General features: G+C 55.4%; 1 protein-coding gene across 1 annotated transcript in view; it reads left to right on the top strand.

Moving 5' to 3' along the window:
• The window catches only part of ANK1 (ankyrin 1), a 106,592-nt gene that overhangs the window by 25,922 nt on the left and 59,942 nt on the right, over positions 1 to 20,728 (top strand). Inside the window, exon 2 of the mRNA XM_058670471.1 lies at positions 6,943 to 7,044. Within this exon, the coding sequence (XP_058526454.1) occupies positions 6,943 to 7,044 (102 nt within the window). The remainder of the gene's footprint in view (positions 1 to 6,942; positions 7,045 to 20,728) is intronic.

The raw sequence follows: 20,728 nt of genomic DNA, 5'->3' as shown, positions 1-20,728 counted from the left end.
TCTTCTGCAGCCGCAGGACGCTCGCCCTGCGCCCGGGGCCGGCCGGCACCTGCCGCTCAGGTTGCGCCCGCGCCCCTGGACACCTTCTGCTAGGAGACCGCCTCGTGTGAAGTTTGCCCGCGCCCGGCTAATGGAGAGACCATGAAGAGACCCCGTTAGCGGCGAGAGGCGGGCAGCGGGAGGCGCAGGGACCGGGCGCGCCGAGCCCTGCGGAGCGGAGGGAGTCAGTATTTTTAGCCCAATGCCGCGTAACTTGCCGGCGCTCCCCGCACCACCCAGCAGATAACCGGGGAGGGTGAGCCGGAGCCGGGCTCGGATTTCAACCGCGGGCGCTGGACTATGGCAGCGAGACAGGGCAGGTCCGGGCCAGACTCTGCGGTGAGTGGACGAATCTGCTGGCGACCGCGCGGGAACACGGGGCCAGCTTTGCGGGGCACCCCCCACCGCGGGCTGCGGCTCCCGCGCCGGCTCCGGCCGCCAACTTTCTCCCCCGGGCGGGTGCGGGGACGCGGCCGGCGCTGCCCTTCTGCAGCCTCGTGTCGGGCGCCCGGGCTTCTAGCAGGATCCAGAGGAAAATTCCTCTGGCCCGGAGATTGCGGCCGCGAAGGGATGGGGGCCCGGGAGGCGGCGTGGCCGATGGCCGGCCTGGAGGGAGGCGGGAAACGGCCCCCGGCGGGGAACGCAGAGTCGCCGCAGGACACCCCCTTCCCCAAGGTATTAGACCCACGCGCCCCCTCATCCCAGGACTAGAATGGTCGTGGCTGTGACCGTGGCCTTGGCGGGAGAGGCGACCTCCTGGCCCCAGGGCAGCCTGACCCCTAGCCCTGAGAAGCGTTGTGGCCGGGAGGTCTGGGGGTGGCAGGAAATGAATGGGACGCAGGCGAGGCCGACCCGTTGCGAGCCGGCGCCTGCGCCGCCACCAGCTCCCGCACGGCGCGCGCGCTTCGGTGCGCACAGCCTGCGTGCAGCCCTTGAGGCCGGCAGTCCATAGCAATGAAGGAAAAAATATGGGGGTTTGGGAACTTGGCCGAGTCCACAGCATCAAGTGTCAGAGCAGGCGGGTCCTCCCCAACCCCCCCCCCCGGGTCGCCTGGCTTTTCTGGTCCAGGCGCCCTGGGTCTCCAAGGTGGGTGGCAAAATGGGCAGCCTCCTGCTTATGCCTGGTTCTTCCTGGTTTGCCCAGACAGTGTCACCTTTAGTTTACTGGTGGGGTCTGAGCCCCCAGCACCACTTTGGGTCTGAGTTTGGGTAGGGGTGGAGGCTCGGAGTCAGTGTGTGAGGCAGGTGTGGCAGCGAGGGGCTCCCCAATGGCTTATCCCTAAGGAGGGGAGCAACAGGCTGGGGCCTGGACAGCCCCACCACTACCACCACTGTGTGCCAGCGGCTGCAGGCAGACAGCAGGTACTCCGCTCCCATGCATCTGCCTAGAGAGGAATCTGACCCGAAAACCCCTGAGAAAGCAAGTCCTGAGGGTCGGATGGGGGCAGTGGCCAGGCCTGGGGTCTGCTCCCCAGGCTCACCCCGTAGGTTGCCCATGAGCTCATGCATTGGAGTGTCCAGCTGCTTCTGGACACCCCCCTGTTGCTCATATGTTGCTCTGTGAGATCACTCAACTCCGGAAGTGCAAGTTTAATAATAGTCCGAGTGTCTCAGGGACCCAGGGTTCGCAGCAGGCCTGGTAGAACTTGAGCCCCAGAAAGAATCCCGCTGCCTTCTGTTCACTTCCGTTGCCTTCCTCCGGTCAGGGCTGAGCCAGGGAAGCAGCTGGCCAGCAAGGCCCAGGCGTCCCCATGGTCAAGCAGAATGACACCGGGGCGGGGCCCGAGGCTAACTACTGTGTGGCTTTGGACAAGTCCTCACTTCTACACTGGAGATGGTCACAGTAGCTGCTTCCTGGGCCTGTTGGAAGGGGCAGGTGCACCAAGCGCTTACCACACAGGCTGATTCTTCAAAAAGGCAAACATACTCTGCTTTGTGTGACAATTCAGGGCCCTCCTGTGGGGCATTCAGGGATGTGTTGACCAACAACACCTGATGGGTGCTGTGTGCACCACCACCCTCACATACCTATGCGTGTACACTGGCAAAAACACATTAAAGTGACACTCAAGGGGCTGACATTGTGGCATAGTGTGTTAAGCTGTGAAGCCGCTGCCTGTGTTGCCGGCAGCCCATTGTCAGAGCAGTGATCCCAAGCCTTAGCTGCCCTGCTTCTGATCCAGCTCTCTCTCAATGCTCCTGGGAAAGCAGCAGAAGATGGCCCCAGTGCTTGGGCCCCCGCACCCACATGGGAGACCCAGGTGGAGTTCCTATCTCCCAGTTTTGACCTGGAGCAATCCCAATTGTTGTTGCCGTTTGGGTAGTGAACCAGCAGATGAAGGATCCATCTCTCTCTCCCCCGTCACACTGCTTTCCAAATAATTTTTTTAAACAAATGACACTGCAAGCCAAATGGGGCAGCCTGGGAGTTGTGTGCAGGAGATGGCCAGTGTAGCTGAGGGGTTCCCGATGCCCTGGGTTGACTTATAAGGCAACAGGCCACGCCCAGCTCCCCTGGCTGTCTGGCCTGGAGCGTCCTCTTTGTGGCTGGCGACAACAGGGCGGCCGGTGGCTACGCCTGGGGACAGGCCAGCAATGTAGCTGTGGGTTCTCCCAGCCCAGACAGCCTGGCTAGTGTTTCTTCATCTACTCAGGAAATGTTGCTTAGGGGAGTATCGGATTCTTGGACCCAGCTTCGGCCTTCCCAGGTCCCATGGCCCTGTAGACTGGGAAGAGGAAGGATGAGAGCAGTGGGGATTAGTGGGAGGGGAGATCTCTCATGCCAGCCAGGGCCGCCCCCAGAGGTCCTCCAGGGATACATGTGGCCTGGGCCCATAGTGCACACACCCACAGCACCTTTGTAACCTAGTCCGTTGGTTTCCCATCTCAGCAGGGCCAGGGACCTGTATTCTGATTTTCTATTCTCTCTCGCTCAGCTCTAGCTCAACAAGGGCTCTCTGTAAATCCACTGTGGAATCAGAGGCACAGTCACCAGCGGCAGTGATGTCATTCTGCCACTCACCTGTGAGTGTCCGACCACTGTGTGCCAGCCCAGAAAGAGGGCACAGCCCCTGCCCCTGGCCACCACCACCAACCAGTGAACTTCCCACTGACCCCTTGACCTTGGGACCCTCATTATGCTCCTCAAAAGGCAGGCTGAGAACTACACAGGGACTGGGCCCAGAGCCTGAGTCAGCATAACTGGCCCAAGTGGCCAGCCCCGGCACAGCCCCACTCTTGACTTTAAACTGGCTCAGAGTTCTGGGGCTGGGAAGAGTAGTAGGGTGTGGAGACGGCCAAGACAATGGGAACACAGGAGTATTTCTGTGTGCTCAGGCGGAGTCAATCTCATTGCCTCTGGAATGAGTTTGGTCATGACCCATGGTGGCAATAAGGAGGGAAGACAAGATGCCACTGAGGCGCCTGGCCGGATGACTCCGGGTCGTGTGGTTCCATTGCTTTGTTGCCTTAGCCTGGTCTAGGGTGGGTTTCACCGGCCCATCTGTTGTGCGCACTCTGCCTTGCTCCCCAGACTCAACACTCTTAACCTTCAAGCCGCATCGTCGTTGCTTGCCGTTGTAACCTATTTTTATCTGGGTTTTCATCCCGAGCTCTGTGATTGCGCTGTACGTGCTAGTGAGCTGAGGGAAACGTCTCTGTAGCAGTTGGATTCTGGGGGATAACACAAGTGTTTCCCTGCAGTGGGATCCAGACAGGCTCTCTGAATCAGCAGGACTCAGGGGACGGCCTGGGCTCTGATGTCCCCCAGGCGTGCATGCGTGCCAGCGTGGGGGCCATGGCAGAGGCCTGGCCTTTTGTAGAAGCACTTCATGAGTGGCCTTGGGGACAGGCATGCCGTGTCCAAGGGTCCTGCTGATGTCTTTGGAAGGCTCAGAGAAGGCTTGGTTGCTTGACCCAGGCCTTGGGGAGACGAGTCTCCCATAGCTTAGGCACCCAGGGGAAGACAAGTTCCAAATATGCAGTGAAATCCGGCCCCTCTCTGGAGTTCCCAGATTTAAAGACCATAAAATCCTGAGTAACCAAGGCCAGCCTCGGGCAGGAGCTGGGCATCAGTGTGTGAGGGGGCAGGGCAGGGGTGGAGCCAGCAAGCAGGAGAGAGGGTAAGAGCACAGATGCAGGGAGTAGTCCCTGGACAGCCAGGAGGACAGAGTTGGGCATGCCTGGGAGGTGACGGGCAGGCGATGAGAGGGCAGCAGGCAGTGAGGTCAGGAAGCAGCACTCCTAGGGCAGGCCTGTGTGTCCAGCTGGGCAGTGGGAAAGGGCCTGTCAGTGAGGCTGCAGCATCCTGGTGCTGGCTGCTGGCTGCTGGCTTCTGGGTACTCTTCCTGCCGGTTACTCGGTGTCACGTGGTCGTCATCTTCTGATTCCAAGTCTTCACAGGTCCAAGGTCTGAGGTCCAGGTGCTGCCCCCGTCACTCTGCAGCCTGCCCAGCCACTGGCGGTAGCCCTGTCACCCCCACAACTGCCTCCCGGGCTGCTGGCAGGAGGATGTCCTTTTCCCAGGCCGACTGGGATGATCTCACCTCAGAGCTACAACCTAGCTCATAGGCACACCCCCAGAGAAGGTCGGGGGAACACGCAGAGGCCGCTGGGAGGGTGTGTGGATACAGCTTTGGGGGCTGCGGGAAGCCCACCCAGCCAGCCATCTGCAGAGGGTGCCCGGAGAAAGCCTGCTCTGAGCCATTAGCCTCAGCTTGCATCTCTGCCATGCTCACATTACAGACAAGGCTGCATCTGTGTGTTGGTGGAAAACATGGGCCAGCGCGATGGCTCAGTGGCTAAATCCTCAGCACGTGCCAGCATTCCCTGTCGACGCCGGTTCATGTCCCGGCTACTCCACTTCCCATCCAGCTCCCTGCCTGTGGCCTGGGAAAGCAGTGCAGGATAGCTCAAAGCCTTGGGACCCAGGAGAAGCTCCTGGCTTCAGATTTGCTCAGCTCTGGCCGTTGTGACCATGTAGAAAGTGACCCAGTGGATGGAAGATCTTTGTATCTGCTTCTATTCTGCCTCTACAGTAAAAATAAATATATCTTTTAAAAACAAAAGAAAGCATGGAATTGAAACAGGAGTTTATGTGGGGGTACTTTCCCCCCGACCCCAGGACCTAGGTGTAACACTTCTGGCAGGCTCTGGGCAGTATTCTCTGTAAGGGTCACAAGTGAGGCTGTGGGCAGCATGGTAGGTGCCTGCCTAGGGCACAGAGCTGGGCCTCAGCAGCTGTTCCAAGCCCAGGGGGACTGTGTCCTGGCCCTGCATGCTCGTAGACTTCCTCCCGCTGTTGCAGTGCCCACACGCTCTGCTTCGTCACTCTCCTTTGCTCTGAACAAGCGTAGCTGGTCCAGCATCGTGCTGTGCAGGGCAGGGGGCTCAAAAAGCAAAGGGCGTCTATCTCGTGCAAGATCTCTGGCCGGAAACAGCCACCAGAGGTGACACTGGGAGGGAATGTCAGGGTGAAACCACCTGCCTGGGATCCCTGGGAGTGCCTCTTTGCTCCTGGGTAATCCTGCGCAAGTTGCTTACCTGTGACTCGGGTTCCTCCCCTGTGAAATGGGACCGTGCTGGCACTTACCTCTTGGGTTTTGGAAATGAGAAGTGTGTGTAACATACACTTGGCTACTTCCAAGAGTTCATTGGAAAATGACATTCAGAGATAAATTTTGGTGCAAAGAGTTTTTGAAATCTGTACGTAGGGTTTTTTTTGTTTGCTTGTTTTCCTAATAAACATTTTCCCTCAGCTTTTTTCTCCTTGTTTGTGAGAGGCCTGGGAGAGGAAGGCAGCAGTACCCTAGTCTGCTGGTTCTAACCCCAAGGGCCTGCAGTGGCCAAGGCAGGCTGGAGGCCAATGGGAACAGCCTGGAGCAGCTCTCCAACCCTGTCACTTGTGCAGCAGGGACCCGGTGACCTCAGCCATCACCACTTGCCTGCCAGGGTCTGCACGAGCAGGAAATTGGGGTCAAGAGCTGGAGCTGGGACTTGAACCCCAGGCCCTCGAATGCAGGTCAGGAGCCTCTTCACTACTAGGCTAGTCCCTCCATGGACTTTTTTTTTTTTTTAAAGATTTTATTATTATTGGAAAGCCGGATATACAGAGAGGAGGAGAGACAGAGAGGAAGATCTTCCATCCAATGATTCACTCCCCAAGTGAGCCGCACGGGCCGGTACGCGCCGATCCGATGCCGGGAACCAGGAACCTCTTCCGGGTCTCCCATGCGGGTGCAGGGTCCCAAAGCTTTGGGCCGTCCTCCACTGCTTTCCCAGGACACAGGCAGGGAGCTGGATGGGAAGTGGAGCTGCCGGGATTAGAACCGGCGTCCATATGGGATCCCGGGGCTTTCAAGGCGAGGACTTTAGCCACTAGGCCACGCCACCAGGCCCCCTCCATGGACTTTTTGAAGACCATTCATATGCATGAGTTTGAAGGTTTTTGCACCAAAATAAACTTTCAATTCTGTTTCCCACTGGCTCTGTAAAGCCCCTTCATATTATATATGAAGTGCTGCTGCTGATTTTTTTTTTTTTTTTAGTTCACTCGTTTATTCAAAAGGCACAGTGACAGAGAGAGATCTTCCATCTGTTGGTTCACTCACCAAACTACCGCAATAGCCAGGAGGAGCCAGGAGCGCCATTGGGGACTCCCAGGGAGCTGGACCAGAAACACAGCTGCCACGTGTGGTGACAGCGTGCCAAGCAGCAACTTAACCCACCACACCACAACACGGGCACCCAGTGCTGGGGGTGATGTTCAGTTACTAGACAAAGAGGAGGAGAAGTGCACGCTGGGCTCCCCGGGTGCTGGCCTCCAGGACTCTTGCTGTGGCCCTGGCCTTGGCCCTTGACTGAGCACAGCGAGGCCGCTCACAGCCCTGTCGCTTCTCTCCACAGGCCGATGCCGCCACGAGTTTTCTGAGGGCAGCCAGATCCGGCAACCTGGACAAGGCCCTGGATCACCTGAGGAATGGGGTGGACGTGAATACCTGTAACCAGGTGAGTGCAACAGAGGCGGGGCGCAGCACGGCTCCACCTGGGGTGTGATGGACCCTTGGGGCCTGACCTGGTCACCTTTGCCCAGCCACCGGCCTGGTGCTGGTTCCCAATCAGCAGGGGGCGCTGCCTTCAGGAGCCGCCTGGCTCCCTGCAGGTGTCTGGGGCTGTGTGGCCTTGGGGAGGGAGAGGGCCTTGAAGAGGGCCCTGCAGGCGGCCTCCGTGGGCTTTGGGCTGGGCTGAGAAGAAAGCCAGCCAGGGAGTTCCTGCCTGGGAGTTTGCCGTGACTTAGTCAGCAGTGAGTGTGGCCAGTGGGTCTCGCTCCCGAGGGCTCCGGAGCTGAGCTGCTGGCCAAGGCCTGTGTTCAGGAGGCACTGCTCAGGATGGGCAGGAAGGTGCAGGTTGTTCTTGTGGGTTGGTGCTTGCCAGGCCATGCCAGTTGCGACTGCCTCCCTTCCCAGCCCCTTACAATTTTTACCGTCCTAAAGACTACTTTTAATTAAGATGGACTGGGAGGAGGAAATGGAACTAAATGAATCTAGATTTGCTATGAGTTTTTGTTTTTAAAATGTGTTCATTTCTTTACTTGAAGGTCAGAGTCAGACAGACAGAGTCTTCCATGCTAGTTTACTCCCCAGCTGGCCACAGAAGCCAGTGCTGGACCAGGCTGAAGCCGAGAGCGTCTTCCCAGTCTCCCACATGGATGCAGGGGCCAAGTGTTTGGGTCATCCTCCGCTGCTTCCCCAGGTGCATCAGCTGGGATTCGACCTAGTGCCCATATGGGATGCTGGTACTGCAGGCAGAGGCTCTACCTGCTATGCCACAGCATCAGCACCTTCTGCAGCTCCCTGCCCCATAGTTCATACAGTGTAGCAGCATGTCCATGGTCCCGTGTGTGGCTTGGGGCACATTCCCAGAGTGCTGTGCAGTTACAGCCTCCAGAAGCTGGAGCCCGCCAACCATTACCCCAGCCCTTATGACCAGCCTTCCTTCCCCCAGCTCTGAAGGCCCTCCGTCAGGAGCCTCATGTCCCCACTCCCCTAGCCCTCCTGCCTCTGCTTCTAGTGTCAAACGGCATGTGTTGCCTTGCCCAGAGCCGAGACCTCATTGGTTTTGTGGTGGGGGACAATCACAGGTGGAAGGTGAGAGTGGATGGAGTAGAGGAAGCAGAAGGAAGCGCTGTGATGCAGATTTCACGGCAGTGGACTGTGGCCTTCGGCAGGACTGGGGACAGCTGCAGCTGGCACTGACCTCCCACGAAGAAGGTCCAGTCTCTACACAGGGGCCAGGATTCCAGGAAATGGGATGAGCCGACTCCAGGCAGCAGGTCGAGACTGAACTCATTTCTTTGGGGAGATGGAGGTGGAAGCAGCAAAGCTCTGGGTTTTAGGGGCTCCTAGCACCACAACTCCAGCAGCCGCTGTGTAAGCGGCCATGGCGGTACCTGGGGGACTGCTCTCCCTCCCCTCAGGGCGCCTTCCTGGGCACCTGGAGATGCCAGGTCTGGGAAGAGGAAGCCTCCCTCTACCCCCCCCCCCCCCCCCGGCTCTCAAAGGAAGCCAGTTAATGAAACAGGGACTATGGGATGTTTACCCTGTGTCACCGGAGTGAGGCTCAGGAGGCTCCGGGCATTTCCTGTCTGCAGCTGCTGCCACAGTGCAGTTGCAGACCGCAAGGCACAAACCAGCAGGGCCAGTTGGGGCGTGAAGCAGCCGCAGGAGCCAGCCCATGGCAACGGCTCTGCACTACAATGGCTCTGCGCTGGGACAAGCCCTGTCCCCATCCCCAGGGCAAGGTGCTTCTGTAAGTGCTCCTGCAGGGTACTTCTGCAAGATGCTTGTGGTTGTACAGGGTGTGTCTATAGCGTGTTCTGGCTGCACAGGGTAGCTTCCACACCGTGCTTCCAGTTGCATAGGGTACTTGGCTTAAGCTCCTGTGGAGAGTGTGTGGAATGGGGGCTGTAGTGGCTGCATCCTGTCCTCTCCTGGCTGACTGGGGCACGCCCGGGAGGCAACACTATTTCCCAACAGCCTGCTAATGGCCCTGGCTCTCCCCCTCTCTCCGCAGTGCCGGCATTGTCTTGCGGAGATGGAAGTAGTTCCTGCGGGGCAGGGAGAGGGGGGACGTGCCTTTAGGACCTGCTGGCGACTTGAATCACGGTGGTGATGGCGGGGGACATGGGCCATACCCACCCTTACATAAGCAGCATGCTTCCAGGTTGTGTGTGTGTGGACAGAATGTGCACTGCTGACCATCACGGGAAGTAATTACTCCATGGAGCGTGGAAAGAGGAATTCTGAGCTTATATAAGAGATATCTGAAGAATCAGGGCAGTTTCCTTCTTCCACAGATGATGCCTACTAATTTTAATCATCATCATCATCATCATTGCTGTTCTGTTTATAGGGTGGGAGAAATCCATTGCTAGGAGCTCACACGTACACGGGCGTGCGCGAGCATCTTTGTAGGAGGGAAGGCCCGGCTCTCGGACTTGTTCCAGCGTTTGCTCGAGCGTCAGACCCCTGCCTTTCATTGTCTTCCCATGTTTCCCCTGTGTGTGTGCATGAGGGCTGAGGGACGTAGCAGGAGACAGAAAACAGGGCCAAGTCCACGTCTGCCCTGAGCTGTCATTGCTGACAAGGACAGCTGCCAATCAGATCATGCACACCAAAGCCTGTGTTAGCGACCATGGAGGAATGACAGGATAGGTGGGCATAGGAATCCTCGTCCTCAAGAAGGCATGAGAGGCCTGGCTTGGCATCAGAGAGGGCTGCTGCGGGTGCGGGAGTTGGGGGTCTTCTGATAGAAGAGAACAGTCCCAGCATGACAAGGTCCAGAGGCAGGGGAAAGAGTGGGGAGTTTGGGGCAAGCCGGACAGGGGAGCAAGAGAGCAAGAGGGTCCAGAAGAGGCCCACAGCGAAGACACAATACCCTGCAAAGTGTGTGTGTGTGTGTGTGTGTGTGTGTGTGTGTGTGTGTGTGTGTGTGAATCCTACTGGCATTGGCTGACAGGCAGAGATCAGGTGGAGGGGGCAATAGCATTGTGAGAGCAGCAGGAGTGTCACAGGTGTGTGAGGCTGTTGAAGCAGCAGGTGTGTCACGGGTGTGTGAGGCTGTTGGCCAGGAACAGCAGGTGTCACAGATATGTGAGGCTGTTGGCCAGTGGTAGCAGAGATAACCCGTGCGGCTGTGCTCAGGTGTCCCGGCTGAGTCTACGCATGGAAGCCGAAGCACCTCGGATGGCCGCCTTGAAGTGACAGGGTCTGAGAGAGGAGCCTCAAACCCAGGTGGCCCCTGTGCAGGCAGGGGACCTCCAAACCTGTGCAGGGAGCTTGCTTGAGGATGGAGGCGGAGTAGGGCCTGCAGGCCTGAGGGATAGAGAGGGTGGGGAGATGGGGAAGGAAGCTTGGTCTGGGCCTGGAATGCAAAGGAGAAGCTCAGCCCTGTGGCAGGGATTTGGATGGCGCTCGGCGCTCAAGGAAGTCCAGTGCCGGTGCAGGCGCCAGGGCAAGAGGCGTGGTGAGCAGGGCCGGGGGCCACCCCACGTGTGCTTATTCACTGCCTGCTCTGTGCCAAGAGCTATTCCTGGATCCCAAGGAGACAGGCAAAAAGGCAGCATGTGCCGTTGTGTGAAGCAGATAGGCAGGGGAAATGAGGCGTGGGCAGCATCAGACTGAATGAGACAAGGAGACGCACGCAGGAGAATGCCACTGGGCCTGCTGCAGGTGTGGGCTCAGAGCTGAGAGCTGGCTAGTGGGAGCCTGGTGTGCCCCACCAGTGCACGGTCTTGTGCAAAGGTCCTGGGGTAGCAGTCGGCTGTTCAGAGAACAGCCTTGAGGCACGGAGGGGCAAGCACTGGTAATGGGTTGCCACAGTGGAGCAGCTAGGACCCTGTAATGATCCTATGGCTCCAACTGTCATACTCAGTGGCGCACACAGTCATACGCAGTACCGACACTGCCTTCCAATATTCTGTTTCTTGAGTGAGTGCTGGATTGTATACTTACAGCATATCAATGAGTTCATGCACCTACCAGTTCACCCAGATGGAAGGCAAGCCAGTGCAGTGGTGACTTTGTCCTCCAGCATCGCGAGAGCTCTTGGGAACAGCAGGGTGTGATGCCAGGGGCAAAAGCCTGAGGGTCCCGCTGGTCCATCTTACTCATAACACTCACCAGCGTGGCTCCTGAGACTTTCCTGGTAGGAGAGGAGTTGCTGGGGTTTCCCCCTGACCTGTGAGGAACCTGCAAACATGCAGTCATGGCCGGCACATCCCAGATGTCACTTGGGCCTTGGCTTGTCCGTCTCTCCCTAGCCCCAATGCCCCATGCCCACTGTGTCTTCTCCTCGCAGGAACTGGCACCCTGAGGGGAGGAGATCATGACCTCTCGGTGCCCTGTCTCGCGCTCCTGTGGGGCATGTTGCAGGTGCACCCACGTGCACTCAGTCGATGGTTTACCAGCGCATAGGGCTGCTAAGGCTACTGTGGACCCTGCTGGAAGGAGACAAAGGATAGCCCTCTCATCCGGGCACTGTTGAGAGGGGATGTGTCATCTCCAGGATCACACACAGAGAGGGTCCCTGCGCGAGCCATTCCCACCGCTGGCCCACACTCTGCCGTGCCCTACCATCCTGGGGCCACACCCGCCTGACCCAAGGGGTGTGTCAAAAATACGGAGCCCAGGTTGGGATCATGGCTACTGCCGAGGTGTCTCAGCTGTGGCAGGCGCACGCCACGTCTGTTGAGTGGGGTGTGTTGGCCCCTGGTGATGACGACAGGGTTGACCACCTAACCCTTAGTGCTGCAGGAGATGGTGTCACTCAGTGCTCAGGATGCTGAGGTACAGGGGCCACTTGTGAATATCTCATGGGCCTCATGACCTGAGCGCTGGTGAGATGGGCTTGTGTGCCCACTGTCCATGCCTAACCAGAGATTGGGGCTAGCAGAGAGTAAACCCTGCCCATGTCAGAGAACTCAGAGGCTGGCAAAGGATTCTGGCTTAAAGACAGGCAGTTCCCATCTCCAAGTTCTGTGTGACAGCCATCGCTCCTTCATGCTGCATGCATTCAGTGGGGCTGGAGGGCATCGGTGCTGGCTGGAGAGGTGGAGTGAGTCCAGGGCCTGCCCTCACACTATTGGTCATCCCAGGTATCGGCTCATGTGCCATGAGTCACAGAGCGGCCTGCAGGGGAGGGCAGGATCTCCCACAGAGACAATCAGGAGTTGGGAATTTCTGCAAGACCCCACCTGCGGAGGCAGTGGGAGAGAAGTGAATGGGGGTGACGATGGTGGGCCACAGGGCCAGGGAGGGGCTGTCAAGTCCACATGAGACAGAGCCTGTCACTCCTGTCACCTGCTTTTCCTTAGAGCTAGGGACAGGCACAGAAATGGGGTACAACTATGCAGTTCATTACTCTGCCCTACAAACACACACACAGCCTTCTGATACGACACCTTGGTGATGCAGAGCTTTCTGTGTTTCAAAAAGGTTTATTTGTTTATTTGAAAAGCAGAGTCTCAGAGGCAGAGGGGAGAGAGAGAGAGGGTGAGAATCTTTTGTCTGCTGGCTGCATCCCCTTGGTCTGGTCCAGGCCGAAGCCAGGAGCCTGGAACTCATCCTGGTCTCCCACAGGCAGGGTTGAATTCAAGCACCTGGGCTGGTCTGATGTTGCCTTCCAAGGCACCATAGCAGGGAGCCGCATTGGAAGAGCAGCCAGGGTTCGAACCAGCATAGCAGAGGGCAGCTAAGCTCACTGCGCCAGCAGAACTGATCCCTGCTTAAAGCCTTCTTAACCCATGCTGGTCTAAGCAGTGATGAGGAAGAGAGGACATGCGCTAGTGATCCCCACCTGGACTGGGGAGCTGTGTGCTCCCAGTTAAACCAGATGACAGTGCCCCCTGGTGGTGGGGGTCCTAGGACATAGATGAGAAGTGTGAACAAAGTGGGCCCTGAAAACCTCCACCTTCTCATTTAGCTCTGAAAGTAAAATTCCCTCTGCATCTGGGCAGGAAAAGGAAAACAACTGTTGGACGCTGGTTAATTATAAGGCCCAGCTGGCTGCTTGGAAGATACTGAGGACTTGTCCCATGTCAGAATGATCACGGTGGATAATGAGCAGGGCTGATGGCGGCCCGGTGTCTGTTAACCTCAGTATGGAGAGCTTAGCAGTCAGAGCTGGGCAGGGCCAAAGCCAGGAACTCAATCCTGGTTCCTGTGGGGGTGGCAGAGACCCAGCTGCTGGGACCATCAGCACGGCCTGCCAGGGTCAGCATGATGAAGAAGCTGAGGCTGGGAGCAGGAGGGGATTGCTGCATCTGAATCCAGTGTGGGACATGGGTGTCTTCAACGCTGGACCAGATGTCTGCTTCTCACGCTCCTGTCCCCCTGGGTGGGAGCTGCTCCCCCGCTTCGGGCTGCCTGCCCATGCACAGCTCTCCTCTCTCCCCTTCTGTGGCAGGGAAGGGGGAATGAACCAGCCAGTTCAGCTGCACAGCAACCTTCTCCTGCCGTGGCAATGGGGACCTCTCTGGGAGGGGCTGACATCTCGGGGAGACATCCAGAACACCTGTGCCAGCAGGCACAGCTTCCGAAGCTTACTCTATGTGTTGATTGCTGGGAGGGTACCACGAGCCTCAGCACCAGAGCAGCGCCTCCTGGTGTTGAGAGACCAAGTAAGAAGATAGCTGTGTGTACATGTGTGCGTGCATATGTGTGCTGTGTGCATCATATGTACATGGGTGCATGCATGTGCGTTTGCATATGTGTTGTGTGGTTGTGCATATGTGCTGTGAATCATGTATGGTGTGTGGTTGTATGTGCATGGCTGTCATGTGTTTGCTGTGTGCATGTTGTATATGTATGCCTGATTTGCATCTATGTATATTGTATGTGTCATTTATATGCATGGTTGCCTGTGTGTCTGTATCTGTGTGTTGTGTGTTCTCTGTATGTGTGGTGTATGAGCAGTGATGGTGTGTGTGTGTGTGTGTGTGTGTGTGTGCAGTGAGCATTCAGTTCCACATAGTCTGCCCCAGGATCCATGCTACACCCTAAGGCCAAGTTAGGGAAAACACAAGGGCTTCCAAAGCCAGGTAGGGACAGAGGTGAGGCCTCAGCAGAAGTGTCCGGGCTGCCCCGGGGACGTGAGGAAGGAGCTGGAAGTGGGGAGGAGGCAGGGGAAGTTGCCGCCGCTAACTGCTACAAATCCTAGAATCCGGTAAGATAATCCAAGAGTGCTCCAAAAAAGTTCATGGAAATGAAACTACTTCCAAAGTGAGCTACTTCAGGTGTAAACATCTTTTTCTTTAGATCAGTGCATGGCTCTGGCTCCAACATCCGAATGCTGCAGTCAAAAGTAGGCAAAGTCAGACCAACTGCCTAGAACTGCTGGGGACACGTGGTTCTGGCTCCCGCTACACGGCCCTTGTCCCTGCAAAGCACCATCTCCAGTCCCCATGGTTTCCTATAAACTGTTGTGTTGTTTTATTCTTAGGACTGTGGAAAGGGAAGGAAGCTGGGTGACTGGGCGGAGCCTGAGGCACAGAAGCCCCACCCTCCCCTTTATGGAGCAACCCAATATCTTGTGGACCTCATCCCCCTCCTCTTTTGAGTTTGTCAAGGAATACCAGCATCTCTGACAGGGGTCCCCCTTGTCATTCATGGAGATCTTAGCTGCCGCACCTGATGCCAGCAGCCCATCCTCTCACTGACCTGAGCCGGGCACTCCCCCAGGGCCCAGGGCTGCAGCTGGGTTTCCAGAACCCAGGCGGGATGGGGGCACTGCTTCAGGGGCTGTAACAGCCAACAGGCAGGCGGGAGGAGGTGCACTTGCAGCAGCTCCGTCTGCTCACGGGGCTCCCAGAGCTTGAAAAAGATGCCAGTGTTTTTCCTTCCCGTGAGTGTCTAGTGAAGGATGAGTCTTCGTGCAACCTGGGCAGGAGAGCTAAATTTAGCAGGCAGTAAAGTGAAGGGGGGCATGGGCTCAGGGCGGGGCCTGGGCCTGGCTCCCAGTGTGCAGGATCCTGGTTCCCTGCCCCTGGGTGAGCTGCGGGGCTGCCACGAGGCTGGTGCTGTAAGGCGTCAAGCAGCAGGTGCTCTGACTTGCTCTCCAACTCCCAGATCCTGTATTTTTAGCACCACATGGTCTCAGGGGAGTCGTAAGCTACCTGGGTCTGGAAAAAGCATGCAGTTGGCCGTGCACAGCCAGGAGGCTCCCTGTCTGCAGTGCCCAAGAGGGACTGAGGCTAGACTCTTCCTCCTGGAATGATAGGTCAAGGTCACCACTCAGGGTCCTTAGAGATAGGTCAGGTGGAGGTGGTCATCTCTTCATAGTACCTCAGAATTGAGTCCACCTTTGCTCCTCCACCCAACACACCACTTCCCCCCATCGCCATCTTTTATGCAGTTTTTTTTTTAAGATTTATTTTCATTGGAAATGCAGATTTACAGAGAGAAGGAGACAAAGAGAGAAAGTTCTTCTGTCTGCTGGTATATTCCCCAAGTGGCCACAACAGCTTGAGCTGAGCCAATCTGAAGCCAGGAGCCAGGAGCTTCCTCCAAGATCTCCCATATGGGTGCAGGATTTCAGGGCTTTGGGCCATCCTCTACTGCTTTCCCAGGCTGCAAGCAGGAAACTGGAAGGGAAATGGAGCAGCCGGTACATGAACCAACTCCCAGCGTGAGTGCGAGGAGAGGATTTAGCCACTGAGCCGTAGCTCCAGGCTCTTTTATGCTTCTTTTTTTTTTCTTTAAAAAAATTATTTGAAAAGAGTCAGAGAGAGAGAGAAGGAGGGAGAGAGGGAGAGACACAGAGAAAAAGAGATCTTCCAGCCATTGACTCACTCCCCCAATAGTCCCAATAGCCGGATCTGGGCTAGTCTCAAGCCAGGGTCCCGGATCTAATCTTCTTCTGGATCTCTCACATAGGTGCAGGGGTCCAAACACATGGGCCACCTTCCATTGCTTTCTCAGACACATTAACAGGGAGATGGATCAGAAGTGGAGCAGCTGGGACTTGAACTAGTGCCCATTTGGGATTCCAGCCTCACAAATGGACCCATTCTGCCACCGCACTGGCCCTTATGCGTGTTTAATGTTTCAAGGCTAGAGAGCAGTTGTGGGAATGGTACACAAGATCCCTGCACACCCAGTCCTCTCGCACTGTGTCCACACGAGCTCTTCCCCAACTTTCACCTGTCTCTCCATCTGTCAAGGGAGCAGACTCCGAAGCGTTCACCAGAAATGGAATTTAAAAAGTCGAAATGAGAAACCTTGTTCAAGACACTTTTGTAGATCAAGGAGACCAGTTGTTTGGTCTGTCCCTGAAGAACCAAAGGTCCTGTGACTTAAGCGTTATTATCCAAAGAGAATGGGTGCTTGTTAAAGATTAGGGAAACGGACAGCCAAGGGACCTCATGATTTCCTGTAGAAAATAGGGTGGAGTTGTGGGTGTTCAGGGGAACCAGCGGGAGCTGGTGGAGCTCTGTCATGGAGGAGGGCCCCTCTTTGGTGTGACTGTCCCCAGGGGTTCTCTTCCTTTCTTCCCTAGAGAGCTAACAGGTGAAAGGCTGCCACTGTGACCTCTGCTCTGACTGGCCACCTCCTGCCTTGACCAGACTCCAATCACCTCTTGGTAGCCGCCGCTCTGATTGTGCTTTGTCGTTGGGATTGTACTGGGGAAGCTGTGGGTCACCCCCCAACGCTGTTGTTGAAAGAGATGACTGCTCCAGGCCCCAGTTCCATTTCTCCAGAGACCCTTAGTTCCTGGTTTGATTGGTTTTTTTTTTTTTTTAAGATTTATTTGTTTTTGTTGGAAAATCTGATTTATTCAGAGAAGGAGAGACAGAAAGATCTTCCACTCACTGATTCATTCCCCATATGGCCTCAATAGCCAGAGCTGAGCTGACCTGAAGCCAGGAGCCAGGAGATTCTTCCAGGTCTCCCACATGAATACAGAGTGTCAAGGATTTGGGCCTTCCTCTGCTGCTCTCCCAGGTCACAAGCAAGGAGCTGGATGGGAATTGGAGCAGCCAGGACATAAACCAGCACCCATTGGATGCTAGCACTTGGAGGTGGAGGATTAGCCAGTTGAGCGAATGCACTGGCCCCCTGGTCCCTGTAAGTGGAGAAATTTAGGCACTGAAATCTGGTTTTTGGTGTACCCATTGCTGCTCATTGTTGTATGTCTGTGTATTTATGTGCACACACAGAGGATGAGTTCTATGTCTAGCTCTGACAATCTCCAAAAAGCTCTTGGAGGGGATTAAAGCTCATGTGACATGGGAGAGTTAAGCTACCACCTGTGATGCTGGGATCCATATGGACACCAGTGCATGCCCTGGCTGCCCCACTTCCCATCCAGCTCTCTGCTACGTGTGCCTGCAGAAGCAGCAGAAGATGGCCCAAGTGCTTGACCCCTGATGCCAACGTGGGAAACCCCAGGTGAAACTTTTAGCTTCAGGCTGGACCACTTGGGGAAATCTCTTTGTCTTTGTAAGTCCAACTTTCAAATAAATCTTTAAAAAAAAAAAAAAGCTTATTGAAAACAAAACTAGAATGCAAGCTTTACTTTGTTGTTAGAACGTTTGAAATTCATGCAAATGAGGTGTCTGGAAAGTTCTAGGGGAAAAAATGTGATCTGGACAAAATATGACTCAGCCTCCGAAATCGCCAGCAACAGAGTCACCTTGCCTTTGTTGCATTTTCCACGTGACCTTCTTGTGGTCCCCAGGGCTAAATGAAGTCACCTGAGTCCTCGGAGAAGACTGTGTGGCCCCAGGAAAGGCACAGGCGGCTTGAAGGGGCAGCTGGGTAAGAGGTGGCCATGGCTTGGGCTGCCTGGCCTGGTTGGCCAGGACCAGGGCTGAGGGCAGAGGCAGGTGTCCTCCACAAGGTGGTCTTGCGCTTTGCAGAAACAGAGGGGCACAGAGCCACCCTGGTGGCACATGTGCACCATGTTCATATATTGGGAGATCCATTCCTGTACGTGGGGTAATTGGAACAGCCAAATAGCAGGACAGTTGGCCAAGAACAAGTGTCTGGAACTTGTGACGGGCAGGACCACAACATACTCCAAATGTAATTGCTCAAGCCAAATGGGACATATGTGCCTAGCCCAGCTGCTGTGTATCCTCCTCCCACCCCGACCCCAAGACACACTTTCTCAGAGGCCCAGGAAAAGCTCCAGGTGGATGTGCTGGGCAGGAAGACTTTTTCTAAGACTTCTCTATTTATTGGAAGTCAGAGACAAGCTAAAGGGCAATCTTCCATCTTCTGGTTTGCTCACAGATAGCCACAGTGACCAGAGCTGAGCCACTCCAGGCACTTTCTACATGGTCTTGTATGTCTTTTTGTGTGCTTGTGTTTGCCTGCAGGGTGCTGGTGACACTCACCCCTGGGACACAGTGGGGCCCAAAAGTGGGTTGCAGGATACCCTGTGACCAAGAAGGGAGGCTGCCTGTGAGTCAGGCAGCTGGCAAGCCTTCAAGACCACAGCAGAGGCCACGAGCAGCGCATATTAACGCTAAGCTTCTTGGGTGATCAAAAAAGAGAAAGGTGGTCCCGGCACGGTGGCCTAGTGACTAAAGTCCTTGTCTTGCATGCCTGGGATCCCATATAGGCACTGGTTCATGTCTTGGTGGCCCCACTTCGCGTCTAGCTCTCTGCTTGTGGCCTAGGAAAACAGTAGAGGACAGCCCAAAGCCTTAGGACCCTGCACCCGTCGGGGAGACCCAGGTTCCTACCTTTGGATCGGCTCAGTACCGGCTGTTGCAGCCACTTGGGGAGTAAATCAGTGGATGGGAAATCTTCCTCTCTGTATCTCCTCCTCTCTGTATATCTGACTTTCCAATGGAAAAAAAATCTTAGAAAGATTGTTTCATCGTTGATTAAAAAAAAAAAAAAAAGAAAGAAAGAAACACACAAGAGTGCCTTGGGGACACTGTTGTGGCACCCCATGTGAAGGGTCTGCCTATAGTGCCAGCATCCCACATGGCTGCCACTTCATGTCCCAGCTGCTCCACTTCCAATCCAGCACCTTGCTAATGTGCCTGGGAGAGCAGTGGAAAATGGCCCAGCTCCTTGGACCCCTGCACTCCCATGGGAGACCTGGGTGGAGTTCTAGGCTCCTGGGTTCAGCCTGGCCCAGCTCTGGCCATCATGGCCATGTGAGGAGCAAATCAGCACATTGACAATCTCTCTCCCTCCTTTTCTGCAGCTCTGCTTTTGATTTTTTTAAGTGCCTTAAAATATTGATGGGATTAAATGCTGAGTTTGCTTGGGTTGCCAAAGAGTCTTGAAATTCATTCATAATTTTTCTTTTTTTAAAATTGTAATGTTTAGTTTTATATTTCTTTTTTAAAATTATTTTTTAATAATCTTACTTAGTTGATTAGGGTACAAAGGGTCAAGGGCTACAGGGTGGAAGTGGGTAATACCATTGTTTCCACACTTATCATTTTCCCTGTATCTGGGGTTAGGGGAGTAACAAAGGGAAAAGCCCCACCCAACCACCCAACCATCCCAGATCCCCAACGGGAGGCTCGCTCCGAGGGTCCTGCACAGTTTTGATAGTCCATCAGTTCTAGATTGCTGCCAATCTCGCCGTTCCAATTGCGATGAAACCTATTCAGAATCCACTGGCTGACAGTCTCTTCATGGTTGGGGTTCTAAGATCAGCAGTTCAGTTGGAGGGATCTCCAAAGAAACTTCATCTGAGATGATCCCAGGCCTGATTCTTGCTAGTACAGACTCCAACATAGTCCGTCACACCAATCAGCTTATGCACATGCTGGTCGTTGGGATTGTTGGGTCCGTTCTGTTTCCAGCCCTGTCTTCCTCGTGAACCAACGGGTGTTGTAGTCCAGCTTGATCCTGCCCACTTCATACTCGGTCCTCACGCAAACCGGTTGGAGCTGCAGCCTAGTTGGGGCGACTCCCCATAACCCCCACCAGTTCTGCCCCCTACCCTGGTTCCCATGCTTGCCAGTATGTACCACAGGCTTGTTCAGTCTGTCCCACATCCCATTTAGCTCTCGCACATGTCAATGGGCATTGAAGCCTAGTTCAACCCAACCAGCCTACTATCCAGCCCACACACGTACCGGCAGGTGCCTTTCTGTCTAGCCACCCCTGCCCCTGTCCTGGTTTTCGTGCTGTCCAATGAGAGTGGTAACCCCGATGGAAGTGCCCACTATTTCCCTTCTAGGCCACACCCACTCCCAGATTATGCACTCTCCAGGTAGTTCTGGCATTTGACTTGACAGAATTAGCTCCCAGTGCCAGCCTCTGCCAGCTAGTGCTGCGGCTAGCCCAACCAACTCTCACCCACTCTAATTTTTGCTTGCACCAGTCGGAACAGTCAGCCCCCCGTGGCCCTTCCCTTATCTAGCTCACATGAGGCCCACAGGTGTTATAGCCCTGCCTAGTCTGATCTGCCCCCATCCCGACTCACGGTTTCCAACGGAAGTAGTTGTCCAGCAGGGGAGCCCACGTTTCCAGGTTGGCTTTGCCTTCTCCCCCTGATTGTCATATGTGCTGTTTTTTCATGGTGTACATTTTCCAAGACTTTGTCAAGATCCTCTCAGAGGTGTGATTTAATTTTTTTCTGTACAAAGCATCGGATTTTAAATCTGCATTTACTTGAAAGATAAACACACACACACACACACACACAAGCGTCCACGTAC

Source organism: Ochotona princeps, chromosome 11 (genome assembly GCF_030435755.1).
Source record: "Ochotona princeps isolate mOchPri1 chromosome 11, mOchPri1.hap1, whole genome shotgun sequence".
NCBI lineage: Eukaryota > Metazoa > Chordata > Mammalia > Lagomorpha > Ochotonidae > Ochotona > Ochotona princeps.
This window is presented reverse-complemented; position numbering and strand designations above follow the sequence as displayed.